At 34.7% G+C, this 19,250-nt stretch overlaps 3 protein-coding genes across 4 annotated transcripts; all 3 read left to right on the top strand.

The window, feature by feature from the left end:
• Positions 1-3,151: 3,151 nt before the first annotated feature.
• LOC18098841 (probable LRR receptor-like serine/threonine-protein kinase RKF3) lies at positions 3,152-5,276 on the top strand. The gene has a single exon (XM_024601066.2). It carries the CDS (start codon positions 3,295-3,297, stop codon positions 5,140-5,142), a length of 1,848 nt encoding a protein of 615 aa, XP_024456834.1. The 5' UTR covers positions 3,152-3,294; the 3' UTR covers positions 5,143-5,276.
• A 2,260-nt stretch (positions 5,277-7,536) lies between these two features.
• On the top strand, positions 7,537-10,123 carry LOC18098840 (40S ribosomal protein S10-1). Its single transcript, XM_024600851.2, has 5 exons — positions 7,537-7,708; positions 7,809-7,857; positions 9,190-9,472; positions 9,603-9,729; positions 9,827-10,123. Exons 1-5 carry the CDS (start codon positions 7,706-7,708, stop codon positions 9,905-9,907), a joined length of 543 nt encoding a protein of 180 aa, XP_024456619.1. The 5' UTR covers positions 7,537-7,705; the 3' UTR covers positions 9,908-10,123.
• A 1,863-nt stretch (positions 10,124-11,986) lies between these two features.
• Positions 11,987-17,350, top strand: LOC18098839 (sugar transporter ERD6-like 5). Of its 2 annotated transcripts, none has more exons than XM_006382593.3 (18): positions 11,987-13,263; positions 14,115-14,177; positions 14,296-14,385; positions 14,491-14,550; positions 14,703-14,768; positions 14,841-14,906; positions 14,993-15,068; positions 15,191-15,255; positions 15,335-15,427; positions 15,645-15,725; positions 15,813-15,897; positions 16,009-16,052; positions 16,136-16,198; positions 16,277-16,336; positions 16,446-16,490; positions 16,587-16,646; positions 16,756-16,870; positions 16,982-17,350. In XM_006382593.3, exons 1-18 carry the CDS (start codon positions 13,096-13,098, stop codon positions 17,104-17,106), a joined length of 1,425 nt encoding a protein of 474 aa, XP_006382655.3. In that variant the 5' UTR covers positions 11,987-13,095; the 3' UTR covers positions 17,107-17,350. The 2 variants fall into 2 exon arrangements, with proteins under 2 accessions (XP_006382655.3, XP_024456506.2); XM_024600738.2 differs by having other exon boundaries at positions 11,991-13,263; positions 16,443-16,490.
• The last annotated feature ends 1,900 nt before the right edge of the window (positions 17,351-19,250 follow it).

The raw sequence follows: 19,250 nt of genomic DNA, 5'->3' as shown, positions 1-19,250 counted from the left end.
CATAACCAACACGGCAACACCATGAACATTCACATCAGTCTTTCACTAGAATATAGGCTAAATTTACATGCAAGCACATAGCCAGCATGCGTCATAGGCTTGTATTAGGCTTCTTATTCAGTAAACTTGCGATGGATGCATGCGTAATTGGTTCCTGCTGCAAACGAAGTGCATTACTGGGCATCTTTGTAAGAGGTTTGGGCAGATTTCTCAGGAGAAAACTTCCAGCCAGCATCTCCCAAAATATTGCTATGTGTATTTTACTTATTACTGGCATATCTTCTTTATGTTGGTTAATTAGTATCCTCGTCTCGAAAACTTTACGTGGGGTTTTGATTAATCTTTTCACAAGTTACAAATTTGTAGAGGTAATGCTACCATGATATGTTTTTTTTTTATTAACTTAGATATCCGGACCAGTTTGCGTACATCTCGACTAATCTCACGGGTCCTAAACTCATAATATTATTTAAAAAAAAAATAAATTCATGGGTTGAAACGTCTAGTTTTAACAAGATAAAACTTCAATTGATTAGAATTAATGCATGATTTTTACTAGGAATTTTTTCTTTTATTTTTTTTATCCATAACAATTCAAGGTCTAAATCAGTCGAGTCTGGTGAAAAGGGCATCCAATTGAATATTACAAAAAATTCCAAATCTCAAAAATATATTAAGAGAAAGTCTCCTGTTTATTTTTGTAGTCAACAGTAATTTTTGTTTTGATTGGTTTGTTATTGCACCTATACCAAATTCATCTTTCCTTTATTTTTATTTTTTTATCATTAACCAAATTTATCTTGAATTCTTGACTCGAAAGGAAGCCGATGAAAAAACATTCATAGAGATTAAATTTTGCCTGTGATTTCTTCCCAAAAATGGCAATAGAAGGCCTAACCACTGGCTCACTTGGAACCTTCCTAATAGAATTGGGCTAGTCTTGCAGGGGGCTTGCATCATGTTACGGTCCGTTTGAGATGCACAATGTACTCCATTATTAAATATATATATATTTTTTAATGTGGTGCAATTCGTAGTTTTAAAATTTTTAATTTTTTTTATTAAAAATATTATATATATATATATATATATATATATATATATTTTTAGTTTTTTAGTTTAACGTGGATGTCCGGGTCAGCTTGCGCGCACCTCGACTAATCCCACGAGTCCTGAAGTTAACGACCATGTAAGTCTCAAGTGACCATCATATGAGCAACCACAGGGCTCGAACCTGAGATCATAGATGGAGCAAACCTCTTGGTCCCAAATTTTTTTTATATATATTTAAATTGTTTTGATGTGATGATATTAAAAATAATTTTTTTAAAATAAAAAATATTATTTTTATATATTTTTAAACGAAAAACATTACAATCCTAAACATACCTCAAATCTTTACATCCATTATTTTCAGGATTTTATCCAAATTTTTTTTAATTAAATTCTGAAGTCTATATTCTTTAACAATATTCTCTTGAGGGCTTGGATCGGATAAATAGTTATTTACAAATAATATTTTCCAGTTTTTTCAGGGGTGGGTTAGCTTTGCTACATTTTATCTTTCTTTTTTGGAGGTGAAAATTGATTCATAAGTAATTACATTTACTTTGTGACGTTGAATGCGTTACAAAGTATGTTTATGAATCAGATAAATAAATTAAAATTTTAAAGAAGATTGAACTTGTCAAACATCGTAGCCTAACTATAACTTAATTTATATTTAACTATTGGGTCAATTCAGATTTGTTTTAAAAAAATTCTATTATACAGAACTAGTTCTACAAGAGGTTAACTAGCTATAAATTAAAAAAAATTCTAAAATAAGAACTCCCTCAAATTAGGGCCTAAAACTCCCATTTTTGTTGCTTTAATTCCTTTTCTATTTAATTTTGAATTCTTATTATTTTTCTTATATAATTTTGGATTTTTTTAGTTGTGTTAGTTTTTGCTTCTATATAAATATATAGTTGATATCTTAGTTTTCTTTTAATCAAATTATTCAATTAAGAATTTTTATAATATATTAGGATTTTTCTCTATAATTTAAGATGATAACATTAAAATTTGAAGACGCAAGTTTCAAAGATATTTATTGCTTCACTTTGAATCTTATAAAATTATTAACCAAGTCTATGGGAGGTAGTATTTAAAATTGTGGTATAATTAAGATATTTTTTAAAATATTTTTTTATCTAAAAATATATTAAAATATTTTTTATTTATCAACACATTAAAACGTTATAAAAACTAAAAAAAATTTAATTTAAATCTTTTTTAATTATTTTTTAAAATACAATCCCAAACATTACCCGATCCTAGCATCAGCATTCAAGAGTCTCAAAACTTTAAAAATCAGGTATGAATACTTCAACTTCAAGGATGCGTAATCTCCTCCAAAAGTAACTGTAGAGTGTGAAGAAAGTCATTAATGTTGCTTAAAAATTAGATTTTTGGCGTGTTTGACCACGTTTTGGTTCCAATTTTTATTATGTTTCCAGAACTCGAGTTCCCCATAGAACAATTTCATTCTCATGGGACCTTGACCTTCGCCATTTTTTTTTTGTTGAGCCGGCATTCATCATCATTCCTTTCTGCTGAATACCTCCTGTGGGAATTTTAGTCTGTTCCTGGTTTTGAAGGTTGAGTAATTTATCCTAGCTGTCGGATCGGTTGACTTGAAAAAGGATAGGAATTATTGAATTGAATTAAAAATAATATTAAAAAAATTAGTATTGATTTGGTTGGATCTAGATCATGTTTAGCTGGATCAACTGGATTTTATTAAAACAATATTATTTTTAATTCAATTCAAAACTTAGCTCAGGTCATCCTTGCAAGATGGCATGTTGAAACCTTGTCATCTACAAAGAAGATGACATGTACTATAATACAAAGCATCATCTAAGCTAAACTTCACCAGTAAATAAAGATTATCCCTCTAGATATCTTCCTAGACTGATTCAAAATTTTCATTTCATAATTTTAAAAGGTTCCATGTTCATAGCTAAGTGTTAAAAACCATATGTTAAATTAGTATCCTATGAAGTCACACGGGCTACAAAGAATGCAGTTGTTAGGGAATCAATATCAGCATAGACAAATGAAGTAATCCTCGCTTAAAAAATAAGTTGAAGACTCGTTCTATCTCTTGCCGCCCAATCACTGACTGTCAAGAAAGGTCATTGAGGCTGAGACATTGAGAAAGGTAGATTTAAGGTTATGATTATCCATTCCCATGAAAGTTCAGGTTGGAATCATGGTTTTCAGATCCTATGAAACCATAACTCAGACATGTTCCTCTTTCAGTTCAAGGTTTTTCAATTAGTCCTGCTCTTAGCCCTTTCAGAATTCTGTTTTCAAAGTGCTAATTGCTGGGAAATCTCAAACAGAAACCTTTTTGAAGCCTCTTGCCCATTAAACTACAGTGTCATTCGTGAATTAGTCAGTAAAGCTCGTCCGAAACATTCATTTATTGATCTGCCTAATCAATGTCAATTCGTTCCTGATGGAATTCGTTTTGTTCGGTCAGAATATCTGCGAACCGCCAGGTCCTTTGTTCCTCCTCCTGATACATTTCAGACATGTTGGCAATCATATCGGAACGTGATTAGCGAGGTTTCAGATGGTCTTGATATCCAGTCTGGCTGTGGTTATCAGGCTGGATGGATCTCAAAGGGCTGTATGAATATTACATCTGTGGCACAGTTTGAGATCAAATTTCCCGAGTCCAAGTTGCAAGAGATGAAGCTTTATTGTAATCGATCTCTGGATGATGACCTTGCTTGTGGTTCTTGTACCAAGAAATTGTTGAGTCTTGGGGATCTGTATCTTCGTGATCCTCAACCTGTGAATGCCTCAGATTGTTCTGGCTATCTGTCTATGTATGCAGCTGCCATTATTAATCGGTTTGGACCGACCGATCCCGGAACTGCAAAGTGCTTGTTCAGGCTTAAGTATTCAGTGAAGTCCACAACCAATGAGCATCACAAGGCTGTGATTGCTGGCATTGCTGCGGGTTCCGTGTTTGGTGTCTTGGGGGGCTTTATTGCAGTTTGCTTACGCTGGAAGCTACACGGGAAAAGCGACAAGGAAAAGATCAGTCCAGATCTAGAGGATGCTAGTTTGGATCTTGGGTTTGGATTGCACATTAGAAGCACTAATATAGTCAAATTCAAAATCGAGGAAATCACGAAGGCAACAATGAATTTCTCTAGACATAATATTATTGGCAAAGGAGGTTATGGGAATGTTTACAAAGGGATGTTACCGGATGGATCTGAAGTTGCATTCAAGAGGTTCAAGAACTGTTCTGGTAGTGGCGATGCAACGTTTGCACTCGAAGTGGAAATCATAGCCAGTGTGAGGCATGTCAATCTTGTTGCTTTAAGAGGCTATTGCACCCAAAAAGTTCCTCCAGAAGCTCATCAAAGGATCATTGTGTGCGATTTGATGCATAATGGAAGTCTCTACAACCATCTTTTCGAATCAGGAAAAATGAAACTTAGCTGGCCGATTCGTCAGAAGATCGCCCTCGGAACCGCTCGGGGTTTGGCGTATTTACACTATGGGGTACATCCAGCAATCATCCACAGGGATATTAAAGCTAGCAATATACTTTTGGATGACAACTTCGAGGCAAAAGTTGCAGATTTTGGCCTTGCAAGGTTCAATTCACAGGGAATGACACATTTGAGCACAAGAGTTGCCGGGACTCTTGGTTACGTCGCCCCGGAGTATGCCTTGTATGGGACGTTAACCGAAAGAAGCGATGTCTACAGCTTCGGAGTTGTGCTTCTTGAGCTTCTGAGTGGAAAAAAGGCTTCTGAAAACAACGAGGGAAATGTTTCTCTTTTGACAGATTGGGCGTGGTCGCTAGCCAAGGAAGGCAGAGGATTGGACATCATCGAAGATAACCTGCCTGAGCTGGGGTTACCAGAAGTGATGGAACAATATGTGCACGTTGCTCTTATCTGTGCTCATCCTTTATTACATGCTAGGCCAACAATGGATCAGATTGTGAATATGCTGGAAACTAACATGCCTGTTCCCTCAAACCCTGAACCATGCATTGCTGCCTCCATTATGGAAATTTGCAGTATCAGCTCAAGCTACAATTTCAGTTCTTCAGTCACACAATAGAGATCTTCAAGAAAGCTTCGTATGACTGTGATTGAGTGCTTCTATCTCTTGTATTTCTTCCCCATTCCATTTATTGTTTTGCATACTAGCTGGGAAACTTTAGTATTAGTCCAGTTTTAATCTCTCTTTAATTATACCATCCAATGTTAATTAAAAACTGCCACAAACTCCTAGATAAATGCTTTGAATTAATGAATATTACCCAGATGATTTTTTTTAATAAAAGGAAACACAGACAATCATCTAGTAGGTGTGACGGAAGGCGACATTGACTTTTAGCATGAAATTAATATTACTTGGTGCTGAAATTAGTATCAAAGGTCTTCATTTTGAATATCAAGACTTGTTCAAATTAGAAGACCTTAAGCAATTAGCAAATTTTATTTATGGGAGAGATCCAAGCCTTTCAACATCCAGCGTCATGTAACCCTATCTAAACTGCCTGCACTTGAGTATAGCACGAAAATCAATGGCTAAGCCTATGCAAATATATTAATATTTTACTTTTACTTGTACCAGTAAAGATATTTTTTAAAAATATATTTTATTTGAAAATAATTTTTTTAGATTATTATTATTTTTTATTTTTTATATTAGTATATTAAAATCATTAAAATATATTTAGAAAAATTAATTTAATTTTTTTTTAATAAACACATTTTTAAAGTTTTACTTGGGCTTGTGTCCTTCCAAGCGCTACCATGGATTTTGGAGAATTTACAGATTGGCTTCTTGAAACTAGGGGTGTTCAAAAAAACCGATTAACCGAGAAAACTGAAAAAACTGATGAAAAATTAACCGAGAAAACCGAACCGAGATGGAAAACCGATTAAACCGATTTTTAAAACCATAAAATCTTGCCGGTTCGGTTCGGTTCCGGTTTTACAGCAGAAACCGGTGAACCGAACCGAACCAAGTCACCAACCATAAAATACTAGTCTACAGTTAACTTAACCCTAATAACATTACATTCGTCGCCGCCCAGACCAGAGACTGGTTTTCCCTTCTTCATTTCCCTTTTAATTTTCATCCACTATGTGTCTCTACCCCCTGCATCTGTCTCTTCTCTAGCCAAACAAAAACCCACATCTCCATCTCTTTGGTTTCTCTCTTCACTTCACGTTTCGGTCTCTGTTCTATCTCTCGCTCGCACGTCTGTCTTTCACCATTTACAAATTTGCAGAGCCAAACAAGCAGGCAAGCATGAGTAGTCATGATTCAAAGTATTTCTCGACAACCAGGAAGGGTGAAATCCTTGAGCTCAAAGAAGAGCTCAATTCTCAATACAAAGTTCATTCGTCGTCTTTCTCCTTTCCATTTTGATTGAGTTGTTAGATCTGCCTGATTTTGACTGATTGATTTTGTTGGACTTTCTTCTGTAACTAGAATTTCATTGGAGGATTGACTTTTATATTAATTATGTTTATGTTGCTGAGAAATCGTATAAAATTATGCTGGGATTTCCTTAGGTTTGGTTTTTGTTTATTATTATATATTGAGAATTGAAATGGAACTATTAGGGATCATCTGATGTAAAATATCCTTCCGTGAAAGAAATCTATTGTATAATTTTCATGTTTGGCATTATGGATTTTAGGAATTCAGGTGATTAGGTTTCCCGGTTTTAAAGCCAAAAAACCGAATTTAACAGAACCGAACCGGTTCGGTTTGAACCGGAATTCGGTTCGGTTCGGTTTGAATTTTTAAAAATTTGAGTCACTCGGTTCGGTTGGTTTTTATAGTTCAAACCGAACCGAACCGAACCATGAACAAGCCTACTTGAAACCACCTATATCTCAAATTAAGATTGTAAAAAGTGGAGATGTTAGTTATGATAACATATATTTTTATTCAACTATAAAAACCTGTATATATAATATTTTATATATAGTTGTTAAACTTGATTTAAAAAATCTATGATTTTAAGCTTGATTTAAGTTGAATAAAAAAATATTAATTTGACGAAACTTAATAGACTTGATTGGATTTTTAATGACTTGATTGATTCGGTCAAACTTTATAAAATGAAGACATTTTTATTATTTTTATGGATCATAATTTTTATTTTCTCTCTTCTCTTAATTTGTGTATATTTGTTTTTTAAATATGAATTCATGAAGTAACTAAGAAGGTGTTTGTGATATTGGTAATAATAGTTTTTTAAAGTGTTTTTTACTTGAAAATATATTAAAATAATATATATTTTTATTTTTAAAATTGTATTTTTGGAATGAGATCTAAAAATATAAAAAAATTAATTTTAAAAAATAAAATAAAAATATAATAAAAATCCGTGCACCAGTTGCACCGTTACCACGTATCTTAACTTAATTTTGTTTTTTAAGGAAAAAAAAACTTCAATGATGTCAATTTCTTTCAAAAAGGATGGATTGGATTTATTATAAGCCCACGCATAAAAAACTTCAGGGCTATTCATTTACCCAGCCCAGAACTTAGCGTTTCTCTAGGGTTTCGAAGTCCCCTGCTTTCTACCCTACCAAAAGGAAGAGCTTCTCTCATCTCCGCAGCTGCGAAAAACGAAAGGGGCTTGAATTTCGCAACCATGGTAACCTCTCTCTTTCGCTCTCTCAACATATCAGCACATACATACGAATGTGAGTTAGCTGCTTACTGTTTTCTTGTTCTATTTTTGATGATATCTTCAGATTATTCCAGAAAAGAACAGAAGAGAAATCTCCAAGTACCTCTTTCAAGGTATTATATTTTTTTCTCTCATGTTTTGTTGTCTGTTTTTCCACCTCTGATCCCACTCTCAGTTGCTTACCCACCAAGCAATACTTTATCTTTCTAAGTTTTTTTTAGAATGTTCTCTTTTGGCTATGAATTTTGAAGAACTTGGGTTACGAATATTTCTTGAGTTAGTTTCTTCACTGCTTGTGATTTTAGAAAGCTGAGTTGTTGTTGGGGCTTGTTGGTAAATCTTGAAATAAAAACATTATGTTGTGCAATGGTTCTCGAGAAAGAAATGCGCTATTTCTTTGCAAAATTGTGCTCGATTTCATATGTGGCAATTCCATCAAGACCTCTTCCTTAGTTGGGGGATGATATGCATGTATCAGATTTTTTAAGGAACATATCGAGAGAATTGTATTTGGCTGGACAAAGTGTGGTTAGTAAACAAGGATAGGTTTTTCAGCAAGGCATGGAATGTAGTGTCAAATATTCAATATGATTCCACAAGATCTAGCTTCCTTCAAGGAAGGGATTCTAGCCAATTGAAGGGATCTTCTGATCAATCTAAAGATCATTTTGATTCCATTAGTAATGAGGATTCAGAATATTACGTATTGATACTAAAATAGGTTGACAACTTGATTAGAGAAACTGTGGTGGTGGTAAGGTGAACTCACATTTATATATTCTTCCGTCAGGATATATTCATACAAGGTCTTTGCTGCTTGTGCAAAAATTGAAAATAATGTCAAAGCAAGGCCCATCCTTTACTTCCTTTTGATGTGTTTAACACTGGGCGCATCTCTTTTTTCTCCAAACAAATGGATTTTTTTTAATGTTTTCTCCTTGTTCTTATGGCGTTGGATAGTTTGGACAATGCAACTAATATTCCAATCTCTATTGAATAGATTTTCCCCATTGGGTGGATAGGTGCTAAGTTAATGGGTTTCTGCTACAGCTTCTGGTAGTGGCTTAAAACCAGTGATATGGAAAAAATAAGTAAAATCATTTTCATTTGTTCTATGGAGGCTTAGAATACACCTAAGCCACTACTGAACTGCTGATGTTAATGTACTTTTACCAGATAGATTGTTGTGCTGGTTATGAGATAACCACACCCTTGTTTCTTGCTTCTTCTTTTTTCCCCAGTAGTTGGAACACAAAAGTAAAACTACAGTGAGAATCTTTGCCAATGAGCCCTGCCTGTTTTGATTTATTTTATTTTTTGGTTATAATCAGTTAAATTGAACAGAGAATTTTTTTTTCAAGCTAACCAAATGGGACTAAGGAAGATTAGTCTTATCATATACCTTATCTGCATTCTTTTATCTTAACTTTGTCTTAAATCTGCAGAGGGAGTTTGCTATGCAAAGAAGGATTTCAACCTTGCAAAGCACCCGGAGATTGATGTTCCCAATCTCCAGGTTATCAAGCTCATGCAGAGCTTTAAATCCAAGGAATATGTTCGTGAGACATTTGCATGGATGTACTACTACTGGTACCTTACCAATGATGGGATTGAGTTTTTGAGGACATACCTGAATCTTCCCTCTGAAATTGTTCCTGCCACTTTGAAGAAACAATCAAAGCCTGCTGGTGGTCGGCCGTTTGGGGGCCCACCTGGTGACCGTCCCCGGTAATTTACATTATACTGACCATTTGCTGATTTTAAGTGTTTTCCTATCTTTTCTTTGAGTGTCTTCCTATCTTTTCATTGATTTTTTAGAATTCTCTAATTAACATGTGGTGTTTACTTTGGTTTCTAGTGGCCCACCTCGCTTTGAAGGAGACCGCCCAAGATTTGGTGACCGTGATGGTTATCGAGGGGGGCCTCGAGGGGGTGAAGGTGACGAGAAGGGAGGAGCTCCAGCAGATTACCAGCCTGCATTTAGGGTAATTTCACTTCATCACTAACCCTAATTGTTAATGCCTATTTAATCACCATCAGTATTTTTTCACGTACTTTTCTAATTCTATTATGATCTTGCAGGGCTCTGGTGGAAGGCCAGGCTTTGGTCGGGGAGGAGGAGGTTATGGTGCGGCACAATCTAGTTCTCCTGGTTTTGCTTGAAGGTGTTGCTAATCCTTCCATACTTTTGTGTTTTTACTTAACTAGTGGTGCAGAGCTAAGAAATTTTTTGTCCCCTTGTTCTCTCTTAGCAATTTGAATCTCTGGGACAACAATACTAAGATGGTTAGGAATTAATTTTGTCCAAGGTATGCTTCTTGATGAAAAGGAACTCAGACTGATCTGCTTTATCCTTCAATGGTTAATTTTTTGATGCCACTTTTTTCTTATGCTGAGGAATGAATTCCAAGTTTGAGTTGCTAAGCATATAGTTTAACAGTACAATTTTGGAGGCTATGATCCTTTCTGCCCCCTTTTAATGCATAAGGTCCTGCTACCAAGGGTCTAGGTTTGCCAGTAGCCCAGTAACTAAAGTCGATATCCCTTTATTCATTAGTTTATAGAAATAGATGAAAGGCAAATGGCAATGAAATTAGACCCCCAACAATATCACCAATTGATGAGGTTTCCCCTTCGTGGTGTTTATGGTTTTTGACTCTTTCTCAGAAAAACTAACAATGGTTTTCAAATGTGGGACTGGAACTTGTTTTGCTCATCTTGCTTTACAAACATACATGTAGAAAAATAATCAGCGATGGTTAAGGGCTTTATGACAGTACAACTGAATTTTTCTTTCTTTACACATTTTCTTATATCAATCAAATTTTGATCCCACTGATTCTGAAGATGAGACAGTTCCTAACCTAGTTGTTTTAAATTATTTTTTTAGTGTTTTTGGATGAATTTTAAAAAATACTTTTAAAGAGTCAAGATGCCAAATTCAAATTGTTCATACTTTTGAATAAAAAAATATTATTGGTTTGGATTCAGATAAAATTTGAAAAATATTTATGATTATGATTTCTATGATATTTGAATCGAAACTTGAACTATATTCAATCCTGATACACAGATTTAAAACACTCTAGCTCTTTGCTCTCTCCTAAATAATTTTTTTGAGGATCATATTTGAACAATTTCTCTTTCCTAAATAATTTTTAGCATCATATTTGAACAATTTATTAAAATTTTTGATTTTCAAAATAATAAAAATTATTTATTCGATGAAATCTTTTTGAAAAAAGAAGCGGGTAGGTGGTTATTATTCAAATAAAAATCTAAAATCCAATGATTTGTTGTCATTACTCAAAATCTTTACCTGATGATTGGCAAGTTATGATTATTGTTATTATTATTTCGAGCATTTAAGGAATACTCATTGTGAAAAATTATCTAATTCTATTTGTTTTATTCTGGATTCATTTTGCATGATGGGGTAAGGATTTAGATTAAAGTTATTGAACTTTGCTCGACTCATATCTCAAATTACGGTTTATACAAGTTTAACTTGAGTAAATCAAAACGAGCATAACCTTAATTTTATTTAAAAAGAAAAAGAATATTGACAATACGAAAAGGATCACCACAACTAGCAAGTTATTGGCAGATGGATGCTCGAGTTCCACATGTTCCCAGTGGATATCCGCAAAGAGCTAAAATAATGAGAGGAACAAAGAGATGTCCTGTGACAAATGAGCTGTTGTCAAACGTAAGCAAGCAATAGGTGAACAAGGACTGCACAAGAGCACATGAAAAAGGTGAAACGAGACAAGAGGCAGGCATGTTGAGAGTACATCTGACGCGACAAGTGCAATTAGAGGACGTGTTCTCAAAGGAGGAGCAAAGAAAAGACCGTCTAATAACAAAAGGCAAAGACACTTTAAGTCTGAAGGTGTAAATGGAAGGATTATGCAACCATCCAATGACATTTTTATTGAAAAAGGAGTGGCAGATGGTTGCAGGAGTTGCAAAACAAGGGTGGAAAGGTGCTGTGCATGACACCAAGTCAAGCCAGTCCTTGGTGAAGAAGAGTGAGCAGGTGCTCCTTCCTTACACAATAAGTGTTTGATTTGACTGGTTGGATGGACAAATATTCAATGCTATACATGGACCCCTTGTTCGCCAGACTGTTCTTTGAAATTTCCTTCCTCTTTATGGTGCAGCCATGCGGTTTAATGTTTGATGGCCATTCGAAGCACCCTTAGCTAGGCAGAGTCTCTCTCTCTCTCTCTCTCTCTCTCTCACACACACACACACACACACACACACACACACACACACCCTCCTCTGAAAGCCTTTACTCATATTGTCCTTGCACTGCTCCCAGCTTGTCTACTTGCCAACAAGAATGTATTAATTTGTTGGGGGGGGTCTGAACAAGCAAGAAGGCCTCTACTGGTTGCTGATCAAGAAGATCCTCACTATCATCATCAATGTAGCAGCAACGGTGGTGTTGACGGTAACTCTAGTGCCACGGGTTTTCTTGCTTTTAGCACCATTGTTGCAGCTACTTGTTCTTTCACTTCTGGCTATCGTCTACGGACGCCTGCTCTCCCTCAGTCATCTCTCAATTTCTCTCCCTCAGTCATCTCTCAATTTCTGAGTTTCTTTTTAAAATACTATCGTGTGATCAGTTCTCTAAAATAATGTTTGTCGGTGGGCCTTTAGAGATGGTTCGGCCGCAAGGAGATTAATTTGTTTCTAATTTAAGTAAGGGAAATAGAGGTTTCAAGTCCCTAAAATCTAACAAGAGTCACATTCAATCCATTAGTTTTAAAAAAGCTTTGATTTGGGTCCTTGATTTTGAATATTGGGTCATATTACACCCCTCCACGGATCCATTTCTACCTGAATTTATTATGCAACACACGTGGAAGAATCCATGCCTTCCACCAAGGATGGAACAGGTGATTGATGTAAAGTTTCAAATTCTAAGAATAGTTTGGATGCAAAGATCACACGAGACACACAATCTAAGAGTCAAGAAAACAGTTATTAGTCCTGTGTTTTATTTTATTTTTTTAATTTAAATAACGTTGTTTTGAACAAAAATTAATTTTTTTTTGAATTAACCTAACCGTGTCTTATTTAGATTTCTGAAATCTTGAGTCGACAGATTTTATTTTTATATATTTTTTTAAAATATTATTTTAATATATAAAAAACAAAACCATCTGCCCTCCCGAACATGGCTATATCGATGGACCACATATTACTATATTAGCGATCACCACGGTCTTGAACTTGGATGGGCAAAGAGTCTCTCTCTCTTTCACCCTCCTCTGAAAGCCTTGGCTCGTATTGTTCTTGCACTGCTCCCATTCAGAGCACTTGCCAACAAGAAGATATTTATGGGGGGATCTGAGCAAGCAAGAAGGCCTCTGCTGGTTGCTGATCAAGAAGATCCTCACTATCATCAAAGTAGCAACGGTGGTGTTGACGGTAACTCTACTGCCACGGGTTTTCTTGTTTTTAGCACCATTGTTGCAGCTACTTGTTCTTTCACTTCTGGCTATTGTGTACGTACACTCTCACTCTCTCTCAATTTCTGAGTTTCTTTAAAATACTATCACATGGTTATTTCTTTAAAATAATGTTTGTTGGGGCCTGGGGGGCCTTTAGAGATTTTGACAGCAAATATAATAATTTTTCTTTTGCTAATTTAAGTGAAGAAAATAGTGGTTTCATGGAGATGCAGGTCCCTCCAATCTTTGAATCCTTTAGTTCAGGGGTATTGTTGTATTTTGATAAATATTAGACTCTTGTCGTCTTCTTAGGGATTTTCTTTCTATTTCTCAAATATTCATTGCATGTATTGCCATTTTCACGGCCGTCATTGTCATCGAGACACTTGTTAAGGCTAGGGCTATACAATGGAGATAATTTCCCTCCACTACGTGATAATTGAATAAATTAGAGCCACAAGGACTCGAGTGTGGTTGCCACTTTCAAGTTTATGCTAAAGCAAGACACTTTAAGCGACACCGAGAGTTGATAAACATTAGGCACTTGGCTATTCATCAAAAAGAAAAACAAAAGAAAGACTTGGCTATATATAGAAATTCATTTCCAAACAGCACAGATTTCCCATCGCTAATATCCTGTGAACACAAATGGAGGATCGAAGTCTGGCAACCAAAAATCTTGACCACATTTTAATGATATTTTTCCTTTACTGTTGCACTTATAATTGGTTCTATATTTTTTCCCCACAGAAATTAGTGAAAACTGAAGATGGTAATTTTGTGATCACTTGGATTAACCAAGTCATTGATCAACTTTACCGTGCTCATCTAACAGCTTAATTGTGGTTGCACACGAGCTCTAAATTTAACACTAGCTAATTCTGTTTTTAATAATTCTTTCCCAGATTGGATATTCGTCCCCTGCTGAATATGGAGTCTTAGCTGATTTGAGCCTCTCTATGGCAGAGGTGAGATACCTCATACCTGCACTTGATTCCCTTAATTAACCTACCATTTTGAATGATTTTCCTCATTTAAGGGAGACCATGTTATTTTATCACGTCCCTTTTCATTTATAACATGCAGTACTCGGTTTTTGGTTCAATGTTGGCTGTTGGAGGAATGATTGGTGCATTGATGAGCGGGAAGACAGCCGATTACTTTGGCCATAGAACTGTGAGATTTTATCAGCATTTGAACATCAAAAAACATTTTAGGGTCTAGTTTGTTGAATCCTATTCAACTCTTGAGCTGACAATGTTTATGAATCTTGTGAAACAGACAATGTGGATCATCAATGTCTTCTTCATCTTAGGGTGGCTTGCAATAGCATTCACCAAGGTCTTGTCTCTCCCATACTTCGTTTTCTTTACAGCTTATGTTTAATTAATACCCATGCTCTCTAGTACCCATATGTATACAAATATATCATTAGTATGTTTTAGAGTTAAGCTCTAGATTTGTAGTGTTAAATGTTTAGTGCATGCTGATAGGTTTCTTGGTTGCTTGACCTTGGAAGACTTCTGCAAGGAATTGGAATTGCTCTTACTTCTTATGTGGTACATGCTTCGAGATTTTGTATTTAATTTACAACGTAAAGGACTTGGTAGTCTAAGTTCCATTGTCTACAGGGAAATATTTTTATTGCAGAAATAACACCCAAGAATCTTAGAGGAGGACTTATGACATTCAATCCGGTACGTTTTACCATTCAAAATCTTGGAATAATATAGCTATTTGTGTGTCTGTTAACGTACTTGCCTTGCTACCATCTTTTCTACAGTGGATGACTGGTTCTGGAGTAGCAATTGTATATCTTATTGGTTCGGTTGTAAAATGGCGTGGACTGGCTCTAATAGGTAGCATTATTTTGTTAATTTCTTAGAAAAACGAGTTTTTAAGTCTGGTGTAATACGGAGAGTATAATCTGATTATCGGAGCCAATTCCATGACAATCTTATTATGATTTTGAATTTATCAGGAAGCATTCCATGTCTCCTACAGATTCTTTGTCTATTCTTCATCCCAGAGTCCCCCAGATGGCTAGTAAGTTCAATAACTTCTGTGTTGTCAATTAATGTGTACTACAACGAGATTTTAGCAATGAGCAAAGCTATATATGCAGTTAAAGAATGGTCGTAAAAAGGAGTTTGAAGGTGTTTTGCAGCGTCTTAGAGGAAAGAAAGCTGACATTTCTCCAGAAGCAGCTGAGATCAAAGTAATTTCTGAATTTGAAGTCTAATGTATGAATTATAATCAAGACATATAGAAATTGAATTATAGTTCCTTTTGACATCCAATGGTTTGCATCATATTTTTTGCCTTCTAAGAAATAATTTTTCAGAAACATGCCTTCTTACCTCAACTCTTTTGCTTTTCGTAATCATTTCCAGATTAGTTACTGTAAATGATAAGCGATCTTTGCAATTTTACAGGAATATGCAGAATTTATTCAACTTCTCTCAGAGAATAAAATTCTGGACTTGTTTCAGAAGAAGTATGCTCGACCAATCATTGTGAGCTGCATGCTAGAAACTTTTGAAGTGAATTTCAACTTCTACATGATTCATTGACCCGTAAAGAGTTATTAATTGATGGTGTAGGTTGCAGTTGGGCTGATGACACTCACACAATTTTCAGGGTTACCTGGCTATACATTTTACATGACTAATATTTTTGTTTTGGCTGGTAAGTGATCATTCCAATGCTTCAAAAAAAAAAAAAAAAAGGTATATAAAGATATACAGTAATATACTGTTGATAGAGTGATTTATTTTCTTTACCTTTTCTTCATGACAGGTATTTCATCTAAAGCTGGATATGTAACATTGGCCATCGTAAAGGTTCTTTCCACGAAAACCTTCATTGTTGATGCAAGATTGGTGAATGCTTCCATCTCTCAAAAATCAAACATTTTCTCTTGCAGATTCTGTCAACCACTATGGCTATATTCTTAATTGACAAATTCGGAAGGCGGACGCTTTTGATGGTTTGGTCCACGATAAGAGCGTTGAAAATAAAATTATAGTCAACTCTGGAGAAAACTGAATGATAAAACTTGTTGCAGGTTTCTGCAGCTGGGACTTGCTTGGGTTCTTTGCTTACTGGATTCTCGTTCTCGTTGCAGGTTCCACGACAACACTGTCTAATAGAACTACTCGTATTCGGTTTTCTTGGCTTCATTTTCTGTTCTTCCTTTTTCGATGACATAACAACATTAATTGACCATGTAGCAGGACCATCACTATTGGATATCTTCATTAGCACTCATGGGAGTGTCGGTAATGCATTAGACTACTTTCGTTCAAAACTTCATGTTTTCGCTCCAGAATTCGACTTTTCCCCTGATCACATTTGTTGTTTGATCTTGTTATCAGGTTTATTTCGTATCTTTCAATCTAGGCATTTCAGGAATACCATGGATTATAATGTCTGAGGTAGACAAAACTTTTCTCTAGCATATCTTCCATTCACTCGAAAGAAACAAGTTTAGTAGATGAAAAGCTGTGTAGATCATATTGGGTGAAATAATTGTCTGTATTTCAGATATTCCCAGTAAATGTGAAAGGATCAGCTGGAAGCCTTTGCAATTTAATATATTGGTTCTCTAGTTGGGTTGTTTCTTACACCTTCAACTTTCTATTGGAATGGAGCTCTACAGGTGAGACAGCCTCCTCCCCATTTCTCCTCCTCTTGCATCCTTATGTCAGCTCCAAACTCAATGACTACAAATGAGTGTTTTCTTCCCATTGTTTTTTTTTTTCTTTTTCAGGAACGTTCATCATATTTGCAGGTGTTTCTGCATTCGGTTTTTTATTCACAGTAATGCTGGTGCCGGAGACTAAAGGAAGGTCACTAGAAGAAATACAAGCATCAGTGACCAATGTTTTGCATTAAAGAAATGCTAAGCTCTCGTTTGTTTAATGGAAATTATTAGAATATCCTACCATCATTTGTTGAAGTTAGGCAACAGATGTGATTTATAGATTTTAGTATTTGCAACATCTGTGCTGTCATTAATTCTTGCATGGATTGAGCAACATCATATGAGACCAATGAAAAAAGTTCACACCAGTTTAGAATTATTAGATTCTACAAACTCATCTACATCAAGAAATTAACTTGGAGTTCATCTGGTCAACTCGTTCAAATCCTGTTAATTTTTATTTTTTTAAATGGTGTTGTTTTAATTTCTATTCTTATTTTTTTTTTAAATTGAATTAACCCACCTAATCTTTACCTATAGCTTTTATTAGACCTCCATGTTAGGTTTAACTATTACTTGACCTTTTACATCAACTTGCTTGCTAAAAGCCCAAGAGCTGAAAAAAGAGAGAGAGAGAGAGGCGCGCAGAGGCAAGGATATATATATATATATATTCAGGGTGATTTGCGCTGGGTTAAATCATGGTTTTGCAAAATTTAAATTAATTATTTTTTTGAATTGTTTTAATAAATTAATATCAAAAATAAATTTTTAAAAAATAAAAAATATTATTATAAAAAACAATCTTTACTACTATTTCACCGTCCACAGGCTCCGTTCTTTTCACCCACTCATTATTAACGGTTGCTTGAGGTTTCTCTCTCTGATTGGTCACAAATGTGTTTATAGGATAAATTCAAAGATTATTAAAATTAATTAAAATCAATTACTTTTTATTAAAAAAACAGTGTTTCATTTTTTTCCTTACTATTACCTTGATCGAATTTGAATCGAGTTTCAGTAGATTAACTGAGTTACCAATCACCGAATTAATATCTTATTTGATTCTGAACCCCACGTTTTCTAGATCAGTCCACCATGCGAGAACGAATTTCTCAGCTTTGACTTTTATGGAGCCGGGGCAACACTAGTAATGATGAATCAATCATTTCGGTAAGTTACACAACCATCTATCTGCGATTCTACTCACTCCCAATTCACTGGAACACCTCGTCTATTTTCATGAATTTTGTACTTCACACATTAAAAGAAACGATAGTATTTATTTTTGTGTTTTAAAATAATTTTAAAAAAATTAAATTTTTTTTATCTTTTTCTTTACTTTAAATTAATATTTTTTAGTATTTTTAAATCATTTTAATGTTTTGATGTTAAAAATAATTTTTACAAAATAACTACAACTATACTCTCAAATACGGTATAAAGCTCTTGAGATGACTTTGAACAGACGGAGTTCTTATTCATAAAAAAATGTTTTTTGAAAAAATAAAAAATAAAGTATCAAGCTCTTGAAATGAAGTTGAACAGCTACTTCTTTGTTGTTGAAATTTGTTTCAACTCTAGAGTGCACATACCTTAACTTTGGATAACCAAACACCCATAAGGGCATATAGAGTTCTTAGAGCTCTAGATATAAAAACGTTTTTTATTTATTTATAAATAATTATAGTTTTTAAACCTGACTCGATGGTTAACTCGGTTTAAGACTAGGATCACCAGATTAATCCAACTATTTTTTATATATATATAAATTAAAATTACATTGTTTTTATTAAAAACTTCCAAGAAACACGTGCTCGAGTAAGGAGCCGGCCCGAGCCCACGCACTTAGAACATGAGCTCGGGCAAGTAATGGTCTGGTCTCTTTCAGATATTCCCAGCAAATGTGAAGGGTTCTGCTGGAAGCGTTTGCAATTTTATATATTGGTTCCGGCCCGTAGTTGGGGGGGTGTTTCTTACACCTTTAATTTCATTTGTTCGTATATGCAACAGAAAATGACTTGAGAGAGAAGAAAAATCTATATTTAGATTTTAGTATATGTGAATTTCTACCGGTTCCATGCTAAACCTAATTAGATTAGAATTTAAAAAACAAAGAAGGCAGAATTTCATGAAAATGGCATGTAACGAGAACCCTAACCGCATTCATTCGATAATTATTCTCTAATTATATACTCTTTAAAAAGGATTACAACCTTTAAATTAATCTGAAACTAACCCTCTGTAAAAAAGGGAAATCAGAATCTTTAAATAGAAAGAAGATTTAAAAATAAAATAAAAAATAAGAATAAAATCTAAAATTAAATAAGAAAAA

The sequence above is a fragment of the Populus trichocarpa genome, chromosome 5 (genome assembly GCF_000002775.5).
Source record: "Populus trichocarpa isolate Nisqually-1 chromosome 5, P.trichocarpa_v4.1, whole genome shotgun sequence".
NCBI classification, from domain to species: Eukaryota; Viridiplantae; Streptophyta; class Magnoliopsida; order Malpighiales; family Salicaceae; genus Populus; species Populus trichocarpa.
The sequence above is the reverse complement of the archived record's forward strand: the minus strand, read 5'-3'. Positions and strand labels throughout refer to the sequence as shown.

Coding starts and splice junctions, on each gene's coding strand:
- LOC18098839 (XM_024600738.2), top strand. CDS start 13,096: ATGGGGGGATCTGAGCAAGCAAGAAGGCCTCTGCTGGTTGCTGATCAA. Junction 16,199..16,276: donor GAAGGCGGACGCTTTTGATG/GTTTGGTCCACG, acceptor AACTTGTTGCAG/GTTTCTGCAGCTGGGACTTG. Junction 16,647..16,755: donor CATGGATTATAATGTCTGAG/GTAGACAAAACT, acceptor TCTGTATTTCAG/ATATTCCCAGTAAATGTGAA.
- LOC18098840 (XM_024600851.2), top strand. Junction 7,858..9,189: donor CTCCAAGTACCTCTTTCAAG/GTATTATATTTT, acceptor TTAAATCTGCAG/AGGGAGTTTGCTATGCAAAG. Junction 9,730..9,826: donor ATTACCAGCCTGCATTTAGG/GTAATTTCACTT, acceptor ATGATCTTGCAG/GGCTCTGGTGGAAGGCCAGG.
- LOC18098841 (XM_024601066.2), top strand. CDS start 3,295: ATGTTCCTCTTTCAGTTCAAGGTTTTTCAATTAGTCCTGCTCTTAGCC.